The 15,007-nt window shown below is 31.7% G+C and overlaps 2 protein-coding genes and 2 long non-coding RNA genes across 4 annotated transcripts; 1 reads left to right on the top strand and 3 right to left on the bottom strand.

Annotated features, from left to right (window-relative positions):
- Positions 1-986: 986 nt before the first annotated feature.
- LOC108320968 (polycomb group protein VERNALIZATION 2-like) lies at positions 987-2,500 on the bottom strand. The gene is made up of 6 exons (XM_017552574.2): positions 2,393-2,500; positions 2,091-2,139; positions 1,909-1,992; positions 1,735-1,811; positions 1,535-1,624; positions 987-1,296 (listed from the first exon to the last, which is right to left on the bottom strand). The coding sequence occupies exons 1-6, from the start codon at positions 2,467-2,469 to the stop codon at positions 1,191-1,193; spliced, it is 483 nt and encodes a 160-aa protein (XP_017408063.1). The 5' UTR covers positions 2,470-2,500; the 3' UTR covers positions 987-1,190.
- Positions 2,501-3,324: 824 nt separating this feature from the next.
- On the bottom strand, positions 3,325-3,842 carry LOC128195945 (uncharacterized). Its single transcript, XR_008247901.1, has 3 exons — positions 3,716-3,842; positions 3,546-3,580; positions 3,325-3,445 (listed from the first exon to the last, which is right to left on the bottom strand). It is a non-coding gene; the product is annotated as an uncharacterized LOC128195945 (long non-coding RNA).
- Positions 3,843-5,359: 1,517 nt separating this feature from the next.
- On the top strand, positions 5,360-5,893 carry LOC108320963 (uncharacterized). Its single transcript, XM_017552570.1, has one exon. It carries the CDS (start codon positions 5,360-5,362, stop codon positions 5,891-5,893), a length of 534 nt encoding a protein of 177 aa, XP_017408059.1.
- A 3,115-nt stretch (positions 5,894-9,008) lies between these two features.
- On the bottom strand, positions 9,009-10,310 carry LOC108320969 (uncharacterized). The gene is made up of 3 exons (XR_001831442.2): positions 10,218-10,310; positions 10,019-10,074; positions 9,009-9,086 (listed from the first exon to the last, which is right to left on the bottom strand). It is a non-coding gene; the product is annotated as an uncharacterized LOC108320969 (long non-coding RNA).
- Between the last annotated feature and the right edge of the window lie 4,697 nt (positions 10,311-15,007).

Here is a 15,007-nt window from a genome sequence, read left to right as displayed (position 1 = left end):
TATATATATATATATATATATATATATATATATATATATATATATATATATATACTTTCTTTAGCTTTAAAATTGTTTTTAACCATTCTCATGACCCATTTTGAAAAACAAATTTGATTTATTTTGATAGAATTAAAACAACTATTTTGAATCATGGTGACTAATTTTTTAATGAGATTATAAAAATGCATAGCTTGAAAATATATCCTTATATTAAATTATCGATAGCGGGTATATATCTTTATATTATATTAAACTATCTATCTTTATATTATACTTTATATTATATTGGGGTCGGGGTAGGGATTAATGTCAAAAGAATGCAGGAAGAAAACCTGTTGTGTAGAAAAACTCCCCTTTTCTTTATTCCTATTTTTAAAAAAATACAAATTCTAAGTGTTCGCTGGGAAATCCTTGTTTTGTTGGAATAGCCAAGTGAAACAATATGTATAACTCAAGAGATTGTTGGTATATAAAATGGGAGAATAGGTTCAATGAAATATAGTTTGTGGTGTAAGAGACGTCATAAAAAGGAGATAGAAATGTTTTAACGAGAAATACACATAAATGATGTAAGAGACGTATGACATACTTATCCAATATGTGACGAAATGATAAGAGACGGGATAATCATAGGCTAAATCAAGATACATTATTTTGCAGGAACTGAATTTTCCAAGGCAGAATCTCAGTCACGAAATTAAACATTGTATTCACAGCATATATAGTCCAAACAAAATTAAACATTGTATTCACAGCATATATAGTCCAAACAAATAGTAAATTTACTGAATTTAAATTTACTGAATTTAAATTTACTGAGTTTAATCATGAATTGAAAATATGAGCTTTGAATCATGAATTGAAAATGTGAGCATATATAGTCGAAACAAATGGTAAATTTACTAAATTTGAATCATAAATTGAAAATGTGAACCTGAAAATCTCTGTTAACAGAAATAAATAGAAAATATATGAAACAGAAATAAATAGAAAATACATGAAACTGATAGCTTGCTTCAGCTCCACACAACAAAGGAGCAATTGAAAGTTGGAAGGTAGTAATAGTACAACAAAGATAGCAATTAAAAGTTGGAAAGTAGTAAAGTACAACAAAGAGAAGTTTTTTTCTTTCTCATTTGTTTCTTTTATTTTGAAAAAGGGTTAGGAAAGGCCTTAGCTTTTGGATCTTATTTCTGTTCCCTGTATTGTTGAAGAATGGCAGCGCATGCAGCCACAGTCTTTGGCTTTAGAAGACCCATATCATATAGTTTTATCATAAACAATCTCCAAGCCCTGCCAAATCATTCATTTCACAATTATAAGTAAAGCCACAAAAACTGCCAAAATGAAATAATATATATTATATGAAAATCAAAATATGCAGAACAAAAATTGTTTAGGAAGCTCTATTCCAAGAAAAATAGAGATTATTTCGAAAGATATATATAAAAGAGGCTTACAAAATGATGAAAAGTGTAGAATTAGGTAAAAAAAATTAGAACATGGAAAACACAGAAGTGATGCTAGTTACCAGGCTAATGGGGTGGAATCGACAAGCTCAGCACAATGATATTTTGTGAAAACTTCGTATGCCCAATTCATATGGCCATCTACCAGCACACTGCCACAAGAACAAAATTAATTACAGATACCAGAAAGTAGAAATCCAAAAGCAACAAGTTCAAATCCAAAAAAAAGTAAAGGATTTGAATCAAAACAAGAACAACTTACCGATGTTTCTTAACAAATGAGGTCCACATAGTTACGAACCGTTTCTGATCCTCAGAAAGACCAAGAAGCTCAAGTTTCTGTATATCAATTTTCTCAGTTAATAATGATTCCTCAAAACATAACTGATTTTGTTGTTTAGAGTTAAAGAAATTGAAAACAGAAAATGACTTATACTCTTCTATCTTCAATCACTCGAGCGCCCTCATTAATTTCATCCTCACTGTCTTCATCCTTTACCACTTCTTCAAGATCCATAGCCTTTGTGCCCCCAAAATATAGCCATAAATCAGTAAAAACAGGCATAAATCTATAAAAAAAAACACAAAAACTATAAAAAAAATGTCATTTTTCATCACCTGGAATGTGTGAGAATGATAAAACGTTCGCTTCTTCCACCGAGCAAGCCTGAAATGTTTTGAAAAATAATGATGTCAAAACCTATATCCATTATGATCTTTGTTCATTATATCAAGATTATAGTAGAACATGTTTTATTTAAGCACTACGTAAAGTAAAAACTATGGTTCAATTTTTCTTATATACAACTGACTTTTATAATATAATAATAGTAATATTTGATTTAATTAATAACATTTTAACAAGTGATTACAGTATATATCATTACTTCCATATAAATTTTAAAAAAAATCACACTTACATATTTGGGTCATAGTGTTGACTTAGTAACTTCTCTTTCTCTTCAGCTTGTGTCACTGAACTTGTACCTTCATTCATGGGTACATATGGAATAAAATCAGGACTAGGATGTAACATTATTGCATTTGAAACCTCATCTTGTTGCACAACATCTTGTTGTACAACATCTTGTTGCACAGCATCTTGTGGCACAACATCTTGTGGCACAACATCTTATGGCACAGCATCTTGTGGCACAGCATCTTGTGGCACAGCATCTTGTGGCACAACATCTTGTGGCACATCATCTTGTGGCACAGCATCTACCCCATTATCATGCTCATAATTTGGAGAGACACGCCAAATAATACGCCAATTAGTTGCATTTGAAACATCGTCTTCTACCACAGCAAGTGCCCCACTATCATGGTCAGACATTGCCAGGACACAATCTTTACCAGTATACACCACAATTGCATTTGAAATCTCTTCATGATCAACTTCCTGCACTCCACGTGTCTCATCATGATCAACTTCCTGCACTCCAAGTGTCTCATCATGATCAACTTCCTGCACTCCAAGTGTCTCATCATGATCAGACACTGATGAGACACAACATTGAGACGGATCTGATACTGCATTTGAAACCTGTTCCTGCTCAACTTCTAAAGTTGTAAGTGTCTGGTCTTTCTGATCAGAATTTGATGGTCCCATGGGTAACATTACATTATTTGAAACCTTGTCGGGCTGGTTTTGTTGCACTGCATTTGATCCATCGTCAGAAACAAATAAACAAATATTGGTAGGGAAATATCCGAAGTAGCATATAAAACAATTGCATTTGAGTATGTGATGCAATATTAATGAGTGTTCCACAACTAGTAGAACATAAATTGCATCACCAAGTAAAGTAACTGATACAAATAGTTGTAAGTCCCACATCGACGTACCCATGTTCTCCTGTAGCCGAGCATTCGCAATACCAATACGTAGTTCCACATCTAACACTAGCGGATCTGTATCATTTCTTCCATGAGATGAAGTTTTCATCTTTCTGCTCTTTGGTTTTTTGACACTTCATAAACATACTGTTAGTTAAAATTTTACTTCATACCACGGATCTATATGAGGGGTTAGAAATTTCATATTTGCAGTGTGAAATTAAAATAGCTTACCAGTACATAAAAGTATCAACTTTTGGATCAATGAACTGCATCAATTTGCAGGGAAATTAAAGAATCAATTTGAGGACCAAACCCTAAATTCTCAGAAAACTTCATATAAAGTATAGATGTGTGCCAACAATGATACAGAATTATAAAAATTAAAGAGAAAATGTTCGAACCTCTCGCAACCAGTTTTCGTTCTTCACAGATATAGATATAGATGGAAATTCTTCTGATTCCTGCAGAATTATTCAGGCTTACTGTAATTTCGTCATCGTAAAGCTAGTCAGAGTTTTCAGAATTACTTACCGAAAATCCAAACCTAAATATCTGGTGCGACGACCTTAAGTGGAATTTTAAACTCTGAAACAATAATTCAGCAGAAAAATTAATAACATATTAATATTATCAATTGATAAATTTAGGGTTTTGAGTCAAAAGTCTTAACCTTATAGTTTATACACTGTACCAAACAGATTGCGCAGGTGAAATTCTCAGTAACTGCCATCAAAACTTTTAAGTTAATTAATATAAAACTAATTGCTGTAATGTAATTTAATAATTAGTTATTAATTATTCTAATCAAATCAACAGATCGTAATATCATAATTTATATATAGTTGAATATAATCATTAATTTTTTTTTAATCCGTTAAGAATATTCTAACATAGTTTAACTGTTTTTTTGACTAATCTGGCCTTACTAAATAAGCAAGGAAAAGAGTAAGAATAATATTAAACTTACCTTCGAGCTTGTGCAACATGTTATGGTAATACCTGATGTTTAAAAAAAAAAATTATTAAAACAAACATAGCAGAATAATTACTCTTCCTCCTATTAGTGAAAAAAGAATAAAAAACTGAAATATTATTTTGGTCTTTTAATTTTTATAAAAAATTCAATTAAATATTTTAAAATGATCTAAGTTATTTTTATTAGATTAATGTTAAATTTTTAAAGTTATCTTGAAGTTTGATTGATTCCATGATAATCATTACAAAAAGATAAAGGCGGTATATGTAAATCATCTTCTGTAATAAATTAGATACGTGTAATAATAAGTTGTAAACTGTGCAAATCTGATCAAGAAAACAAAATAAAAACATACAATTGTAATAAACATGATTAAACATGATTAATTTTTTGATAATAATATTAGAAAAAATGTACTCTTTTCAATTTCTTTGGATAAGTTAAGGTTAATGTAGGTGGTGTTAACTGAGGAATTGTGGAACACACAACAATGGGATCTTTCTTCACAAACAGCATACGAAAATACATAATTATTTTTTTGGGAATTCGGGATGTGTTATATATTATTATTCTTAACATAGAGATTGCCAGAAAAATAAAGTATTATTAAAAGTGTAATTTTGCTTTGATGTATTAAGCTTTCTATAATCCCTTTGGTGTGTACCTTCTTAAGACTTCTTAATTTGAAATGTGATTGATATATAGTAATGTCTAATAAGATTTGATAACAATATTAAAAAAAAGAATAAAAAACCTCCCCATGGAAAAATTGAGTTAACATTGTTAAGAAAATACTTTAGGAATATTTTATTTTTAATTTTAATTAAGTCAAAGTTTGTTCCTTATTTTTAGGATTTAGTTAATTTTTTAATTATGGGTTAGAGTAGTGGATTAAAATTAGAATAAAATGTTACTGGGTAGTTACTTTTTAAGTTTTATATATTGCACCAGTTTCTCATTATTTTGAATTAATAATACAGAAGTATTTTAGCTTCAAGCGTGCTACTGTTTTTATTATAAAAAAACCAATAATTGGTATCTAGAGCTTTTTTTCTTACGGGACCTTAGAATGGATTCTAAAACAAGCTTCTCCCAAGCAACTCTTCCAATTTTCAATGGGGAAAACTATGATCTTTGGGCTGTTAAAATGGAGGCTTACCTAGAAGCTTTAGATCTTTGGGAAGTCATAGAAGAAAATTATGAAATCCTTCTACTACCTGACAATCCCACTGTGGCCCAGATAAAAAATCATAAGGAGAAGAAAACCCGAAAAACAAAAGCAAAGTCATGTCTTTATGCTGGCATCTCTGCAACCATTTTTTCCAGGATCATGACTCTCAAATCAGCAAAAGCAATTTGGGATTATCTGAAGAGAGAATATACTGGAGATGAAAAAATTCGAAGCATGCAAGTGTTTAACTTGATGAGAGAATTTGAACTTCAAAGGATGAAAGAGTCTGACACAATCAAGGAGTATTCAGACAAATTGTTGGGTATTGCCAACAAGAAAAAATTATTGGGAAATAATTTTGAAGATTCTAGAATTGTTGAGAAAATTTTGGTGACAGTACCAGAAAGGTATGAAGCATCTATTGCTTCTTAGGAAAATACAAAGGATATTTCTAAAATCACTCTTGTTGAAGTGATACATGCCTCTAAAATCACTTTTGTTGAAGTGATACATCTAAAATCACTCTTGTTGAAGTGATACATGCCTTCTAGGCCCAAGAGCAACGAAAATTGATGAGGGAAGATTATGCCATTGAAGGTGCTCTTCTAGCCGTGAGCCAACAAGCAAAAAACTACAAGAAGAATCATCCAGCCAGCAATCAAAGCAGTGCAAATAATTACAACAAAGGAAAGGGTGAAAAGAAAAATTACCCTCATTGTCAACACTGGCAAAATGGGTCACCCTCCATTCAGATGTTGGAGGAGACCAGATGCTAAATGCATAAAGTGCAATCAATTGGGGCATGAAGATGTCATATGCAAGAACCAAAATCAGCAGCAGGAAAAAGATGCTCAAATTGTAAATGAAGAGGAGGAAGACCAACTTTTTGTTGCAACCTGTTTTTCAACCAATGCTTCAAGTGAATCTTGGTTAATTGATAGTGGTTGTACTAACCACATGACCTTTGACAAGGCACTCTTTAGAGATATGAAACCAACTGATGTCACCAAAGTCAGAATAGGTAATGGTGATTATATCTCAGTCAAAGGAAAGGGGACAGTTGCAATTACAAGCTGTGCAGGCACAAAATTTATTTCCGCGACATTCTTTTCGTTCCAGAAATTGACCAAAATTTGTTATGTGTTGGTCAATTGATTGAAAGAGGATTTAAAGTTATTTTTGAAGACAAAAATTGCTTGATTAAAGATGCAGCTGGTCAAGATATGTTCAAGGTGAAAATGAAAGGGAAAAACTTTGCTCTAAAACCATTGGAGGAGGAGCAAATTGTATTCTCACTCAAGGAAAATGTGACAGAAATCTGGCACAAAAGACATCCTCATCATATGTTGGGTGCTAAAAGTTTCTCTTATTTTGCAGCAATGGCTGCAACATTGGTTTTGATCCTTCTCAATGTGGTTATGGTTTGCCATGGAGGCAAAACAATTTCTTTCATCAGGAAGGTCAATAGGACTGAGGAAATGCCCTACAAAGTGATGTATTTGCTACCCATCTAGCTATAATGCTCCTCAGCAAGTTCATATAATAATAGGTGACCATGGGTCATGATTGTATCATGGATGACCATGAATGAACTAGGAAACAATTTAGTATCTTATTGGAACGTGACATACGAGGAGGACCTTCTTGATTATGAAGACGAAGAAGAGAAGGAGCTTGAAGGTGCTAATAAAATCAATGGTGAAGCTATCAAGAAGGGTTATGCTGGAATTCATAGTTCAGGATTCAAAGATTTTTTACTAAAGCCAGATTGACACTTCATGGACTTTTGCAATTCCTAAAGCAAAGAGGAGTGTTAAGAAAATGCTTTAGGAATATTTTATTTTTAATTTTAATTGAATCAAAGTTTGTTCTTTATTTTTAGGATTTAGTTAATTTTTTAATTATGGGTTAGAGTAGTGGATTAAAATTAAGATAAAAATGTTAGTGGGTAACTACTTTTTAAGTTTAATATATTACACCAGTTTTTCATTATTTTAAATTAATAATACAGAAGTATTTTATGTTCAAGCTTGCTACTGTTTTTATTCTAAAAAAAACCAACAAATATCCTGTCAGAGACAAAAAAGCTAAAATTCGTACCTGTAATAAAATGAGACAATTCCTGGTGACCTGAAGCATGTAAGCAATTTCATGTTAAAATGTATACCATATTTATTTATTAGAAAATTACTGAAAGTTCAGTCACTACCACCAAAATAAATAAATAAGAATTTGATATTATAAAAAAAAAATTAATACTTTTATAGACATTTTGTATAATGAAATTTACCAAGTGAAATGAGGCAATAAAGAAGATGAAGATGACTCTTCTTTCCTTTCCTGTGTCCTGCCAGAAGCTGCTTCCATAGCTGCTCCAAATTCTTCAAAACTAGTTGAGATTTCAAGTTTCTTTGATATACCCTTTTCAAATCATAACAACAACAATCAATTCAACTTCTCCATTATAGAAATTCAGTTCTTTTGTGATGTTTATCTGCACCAAATTTTACTACAACAAACCTCTACCTCTGAATCATTGGAATCTCTAATGGAGATGGTGCTGCTTGTTGTTCGACTATAATGTTTCAACCAATACTACAACATGAAAAAAGGTTTGAGTACTACATCTATCACAATTGTGAACACTAAAGAAGAGATAAAAGAAAAGCCTGGACAAAACCAGTTTTCATGAATAGCATATATTTAACTACAACAAAAAAAGAAAGAACCAAACCAACATCGAGCATCATCAAGCAATGCAAATGCAATAACATGTAATACCTTCAAATTACAAGAACGAAGTTGGGTGCTAAATTGAATCTCAGTTCGATATTGCAAAGGAGAATCTGGAGATATATTCAAAATCTCATAAAGAAATTTCAGAGATACTTTTCCATAAACGCATTTCTCTCCACCAGATGCTGTTAAGATAGAAGAAAATTATATCAACACATATATATAAATTAGAGTTAAAAAATTACCCTTTTCAATAACAAAATCATCCGTAACGTATTCAGGGTTTTAAAAGATGAGATTTATTTTGGAAAAGCAGAAGTTAACAACTGAAGCATGTATCTCACATTCATTAGAAGCCACCTCCGAAGTCAACGTTCTTGCATTGACTGTAGACAATGAAATTGGGTTTTCCACTGAAAAATAAATAGTTATAAAAGGGAGTTTAGTGAAAAATGGAGCTACCATCATATGCAAGCTGATGATATAAGAAATGATATGTATACCAGAAGTGAGAATGAAGAGAAAATATTTGTCACAATTAGTTTCCGCAGCTAACTTTTCGATATGAGGAAGCATAAAATTTATTCGGACATGATTAATTCCATCCCAATCTATTCCAGTGGGACCTTCAAACGTGGATATCCGACGAACATGATACCTTTCTTCCTTTGAAAATCAAAACAAAAAAGTATTATAAATGTTAATAGAATAAGTAATTGATCTATAAGAAATTCTTAATGTAAGAAACAGAAAATGATTAATAAGAAGCACTGTTCCTACCCCTGTGGGTTCCTCCTTTGGATTCAACAGCCTTCCCAGACAGATACACATAGGAAAAAGAGATTGAATTTCTTCTACTTTCCACGACAGCAAAACTGTCATTAGAATCCTATATTTTCAAATCACATACTTAGCATCAAATAATATACATATTTTCAAATAATAGTTAGTTAGGATAGTTAAAACTAGATGAAAATTAAGCTTTGTTAATTTTAGGAGCAAAATTTTCTTTGATTTGATAAATGGGAGAGCAAAATTTTTCATTTAAAATGAAAACTGTTGTGAATATACTTACCAATTTAGAAATGAATTCTTTTAGTAATTTAAATCTTGATCATTATCTAAGAGTTTTCTAGTGGTAATTTAAATTATTGAATCTAAAAGAGTAAAAATACTTGATGTAAAGGATATTCATAATACTTTATTGGTGAATTTGTAGAGACTTTCATGTAAACTTTAGTTCGAATTAATTTTAAGTGAGCTTTTATCTTTGACTCCACTAAGCTTTCACGTTAAATTAACTAGACTTTCGTGAATAAAGTTGGAGTGAAAGAATTTTCTTTTAATCTTTTAATATTTGGAAATTTTCTAATTTATTTATTTAAAATATCTTTCACAGTTTCTTAAATTTAAATTTTTTTCTAATTATTTTATCTCTCATTTTAGTATAAAATGTTATAAATTCTTAAGATAAATGAATTGCCTCTTTATATTATCACATCCAAACATAACATTAAAGTTTTACTTTTCCTTACAACTTAAAAAGATGAAAATTATTTTCATAAGTGAATTGAAAGAAGAAATTTATGTTAAACAAGATGATTGACATCTATTTCATAAAGAAAGACTTAATAAAAAAACAAGAATAAGTGTACCTTGTATGTCAAACACTATGAACTATTGTAATTGCATTGTTTGGAGATGACTCAATATTCAATAGAAACCATTTGTAATTGATTGAATATTTCAAAAGAGAAATATCGAAAGATATGAGATGAACAATATGAGTTTGTTGCATTATTTTATTAAACATAATTTTACCTCTTCTTGTGCTTAGCCTTTCTGTTGTGGTACAAGCATCTCTGAAGGAATCTTGGCTATAAACAGATATGTATATCATTAGAATAAAACACAAAATAATATTATCTTCAAATAAAAAAATATATCAGACATGAGAAACTTCTGAAATAAAACTTCCAAATAATCACATAAATATAAAGAAGAATGGTAGAAGGAGTACGCGAGACTGGATTTTGTTGTAGATTTGTACAGGCCTGCAATAAACATTGAAACTGTTTGATGCAACAAGCTTCTGCTGTTCTGATAAATTGGTCCAGATATATTTAGCGTCTGGTTGATTTGTGCTTCTTGAATATCTACATGGGTAAACAGATTTCAGCATTTCTTATGTTGCATCACTTTTGAAGTTGGTGGAAAATTGCAGGAATTCCATGAACTTACCTTTCAGAAGCTGCACCTTGCATTTTTTCTGTAGGAGTCTGGTTAAGATCTAACATTTATCCGAAACTCGAAATATGGAAAATTATCGAAAGCAGCAAACCTACACAGAAAATGGTGCAAGAAATCATCAAAACCTATCTAAGATGAAGAACCCAACCAAGTGAAACGTCAAAATACCTAGGATGCAGGTCCCCCTAATTGGAACGTTACTACAACACTTTTTTACCAATATGGTCTGATTTCATTCAAACTAGTGTAAGTTTTTTAAAAAAATCAGAGTTTAATACAATTTTTGTGACAAAAAAGTCATCATACGACGTTCATTCTCAGTAAATTCACCGTACTCAGTATAAAAAATGAAAAAAAAAGTCACCGTACGATCTCTATCTTATTTAGTAAAAATACTGATTCAAGTTTTTTTCTTTTTATTCATCATCTACTTATCAAGTATATTTTAAATAAGGCCATTCATATATTGATTTACTCGTTGAATCCATGTAAATACATATATTTTTGAAAAAAAATACTAAAATAGAATTAAGAAATAATACACATTTTATCTTATTACAAAAAAAAAACAAAAAGGTACTAGAGAAACTCAAAAGAAATCTCACTTTTTTTTTCATATTTCTCTAAAATAATACGATTAATTAAGGTATAATAGGATATACACTTATGTGAAAAGATTATTTGATTCTGCACTAACAAGTTGTAAATAAATTGTATAAGGGATCAAAATATTATTTTCAATCTAAAACTTTGAAATAATTTTAGAAATAATAAGTTTGAAAGTATTTTTTCTTGCATAGATTTTACTTATGTGGATTCAAACTCACATTAAGAGTTCTAACAAATGCACTGTAACATATAAGAGACTATAGGAAGAAGAATGAGAGTGAAAGAATCACTAAATAAGGGACTAATGTAAATGAGAAAAACAATTAGTTAAACAATTCATGTGTGAGATATCAACAATATTATCAAAAGTGGAAGCAACAAACAATAGGAAATCAGATTAATCTGAAATATTAAAGAATATCATTTGCTTATTCAAAACTACACCCAATACACCAAAGGAAGGAGTAAAAGACTATTGGACTTGAAAATGAGATAAAGCTATAGAGTATATAAGTAATATATGATTTGCATATTCATAACTATACCAACAACCATAGAGACTCGTGACAATAACCTTTTTAGCAAATTCTAAAGTATCAAGGTACCTTCAAACTTCAAATGTATATCTCTCTTTCTTTTTAGGTTTATACATACCAAACTCTCAACTAAAGACAACTCCAAAAGAAGAGATATTACATTGGATCCCTCAAAGTTGAAATACCCTTGTTGGAAACAATTGCTTTTCTCATGTTCTCCCATGTCTCAGATATTATTTAGAAATTGATTTACATAGATGAACAGAAATATCTCTTCTACACATATTAAGATAACCTTTTATAATATATACATAAATACAAATTTTAGCTTACAAATTTGTTTTGTAAGATTGAATTAAGTGTAAACTTACACATTAAGATATTATCAAAATCATTTAAAGTCTACCCTAAACAAATTTTATAAGGTTATTATATTTCCATTATAAGACTCTTATTAAACACTCATAAATATTTAATCACATATTTGATATGTTCATTTATCAACATGAATGTTAGAGATTTCATATCAAATAAAATAAAAAAATGAGAGATAATGGAGATTTCACATCAAATAAAATAAAAAATGAGAGACATTAAACTAATAGAACAATTCTTTACTTAATTTTTATGGTTATAGGCAAGAATGAGAGAAGAAACAATTTAAATATATTAAACTCACAAATAAGTTGGAGCAGACAATTGCCCCTATTAAACACGTCCTGATATTTATAATATGATAGAGCCTGTTGTTAACTCTTTGGCAAGTGTACCAAATCGTTCAAAGTAATAAAACCGGTAAGACCGGATATCGTTTCCCAAGAGACTCGTGTAATACCTTAAAACCGTATAATAAGTTAACTAACTTAGACTAAGAATACATCATTTTGGTATGATTCGAGTGTAATAAAATTCCAATTCAAATATAAGTGATAAAATGAACGTCTTAGAAGCTAAAAGATTGGAAAATGGTTAATGGATAATGAAACAATATGGATGAGATGTTGGAGAATGATTGTAATTACTACGCTATCATGCAAATGCACATCACTACTTCATCAATTAATAGCGTTTGTCAACCTTCCTATTATACTTAGACCCAATTCCTTGGTAGAAAAAGCCTAAACTCACTTCTTTCAGTCCCAATTCCTTGGTAACCTAGAAAGTTCATCTGCATTACGATTAGAGGTTTAAGACAACTAAAGCATCAAGCTCCATTCCTAGATACAATCTCCCTTAGGTGTTAATTCCAGTTCAAGATCCACACAATACTTTCCAATATCAAGCAAATCTTAGAATCATGTTATGGTTGATCAAGTCACAACAAGCTTTAAGAGAAGGAAATTAAACACTCACAATCAATTGAAAGAAGCTTAAATTCATTAAACTCAAGTGCATTTACATGAAAGTTTCGTAACTACATCATTCCCCAACAAAAAATGAAATTAGTTCTCCATAGTCATGGAGAACTTGAGCTTACAATGGAGAAAAATGGAAGAATGGGGATCCAAGGAGGAAGGATGGAGAGTTTCCACTGCCCAAAACCAGCTCTCTTAGGTCCGAAAATGGTGTTCCAAGCTTCAGCCGCCAAGAAGATACCACCCTCAGTTACAGAATGCTTTAAATAGATCTAGGGTTCCATGTCAGCAGAGTTCGCGCCCGGGCGCCCCTCCTCAGTCGCGCCCAGGCGCGAAGCTCTCGCAGAAGGTCGCGCCCGGGCGCCCTCTTTCTCGCGCCCAGGCGCGGAGCTCGCGCAGATGGTCGCGCCCGGGCGCCCTCTTTCTCGCGCCCAGGCGCGGAGCTCGCGCAGATGGTCGCGCCCGGGCGCCCTTTTGGCCGCGCCCAGGCGCGAGGCTTGCGCAGAAATTGTATCCTGCTTCCTTCTTCTTGGGCTTTTAGGCGTGAACTTCCTTTCCTGCTCCATCAGATCCTGCTTTTGAATCCTTTTCTTGCTCCCATTCTTGGTGAATACAGTACTTCTCTAACAACTTGCAATTCGCCTACAAATTTGAGGAATTAATGATGAAAACTTGCATGTAACGCTTAAGCTAGACTTATTCGCAAACTTAGATGAAAAGGGAGGATTAAACATGTTTCAAGCTTAAAAAGGGTAGATTTGGTACAAGAATTGGTTCAAAGATAATGGTAAAAATTACCGTTATCACAACCCCAAACTTGAAATCTTGCTTGTCCTCAAGCAGAAAAAAACAAACAAATGAACTGGTTTGAACAAACAAACAACTCTAATGCTTCATCACTAAACAAGAATAAAATTCAATCATGCTTGCTCATCATGTTGACTAGATTTTTGTCACAAGAGGTGAAACTTTCACTGGTGGTACTCACAAACTTACAGAATTTAAACAACAACTATGTTCTATGAGGGACCAACACACATGACAAAAGTATCTTCTTAACTAAAATGGAACCCTTCCTCTGAAAAGAAACTGTTTCACTCACTCTCATAGGTGTATGGGGATGTATGTTTCTCACTCAAACATCACAATATCACATAATTGAACTTTGCCTTTCATTTCTCTTACAATGAACACACTTACCTATAAATTTGAAGTACAAGAACATTCAAGGCTTTACAAGGGTTAGGTTAAGAAGGAGCTTTGGTTTTTCTAGGCAAAACTAATACTAAGAGAGCATTCATTTTAGCACAAGATAACAAAGTCTCGTGTACTTCCACCAATTGTAAGCAAATCTTACTTCTTTTTCCTTTTTTTTTTTTTTTTTTTTTTTTTTTTTTTTTTTTAACCCTTAATGTCAATTCACATGTCACCTCAAATACCCCAAACTTGAACCATTTTCCTGTACCCCACTTGAATGCTCATCTTAGCTTAAGGTAGAGGGATTACAAATTGTTTTCGGATTGCTTTTTAAGGTTCATGGATGGGCTACAAAAGGTTACAATAGGCTTTGGGTTCAAGAACTTAAGACAACAAAGGGAGAACAAGACAACCTTGATCATGTGTATTGAACAAGTAAATGATCCACTTCAGAGAAAATCAGGCAAAACTCAATTATGCTTCTAAGGTGATATCATTCAACAATCATTCTGGAGCACAAAATCTCACTAGGTTACTTAGGGTTCCAAATTTGTTTTCAAACACAATGCCATGCATATTAATCACAAGAAGAACAGCGCATGAAATTCATTCAGTCGAGCGTAACCACAGTGAAAAGAAACTACCCAACTCGAGCCTAATTTCAAAGTCTCACAGAGTAAAAGCAAACACAAGCGATTTCTAATCAAGTCAAGTTCGAAACATTTTCATCAACATGTTCATTCAACCAAGTTCAAAAGTACGAGTGCTGAAATAAAATTAACTACGGAATTTAAAGCATGAAAGTAGTAATTGTTTATGAAAGAGATGAAAGTTGCCCGTCTCATTGTCTCATCTGTCTCCTC

This window comes from Vigna angularis, chromosome 3 (genome assembly GCF_016808095.1).
Source record: "Vigna angularis cultivar LongXiaoDou No.4 chromosome 3, ASM1680809v1, whole genome shotgun sequence".
In the NCBI taxonomy this organism is placed as follows: Eukaryota; Viridiplantae; Streptophyta; class Magnoliopsida; order Fabales; family Fabaceae; genus Vigna; species Vigna angularis.
The sequence above is the reverse complement of the archived record's forward strand: the minus strand, read 5'-3'. Positions and strand labels throughout refer to the sequence as shown.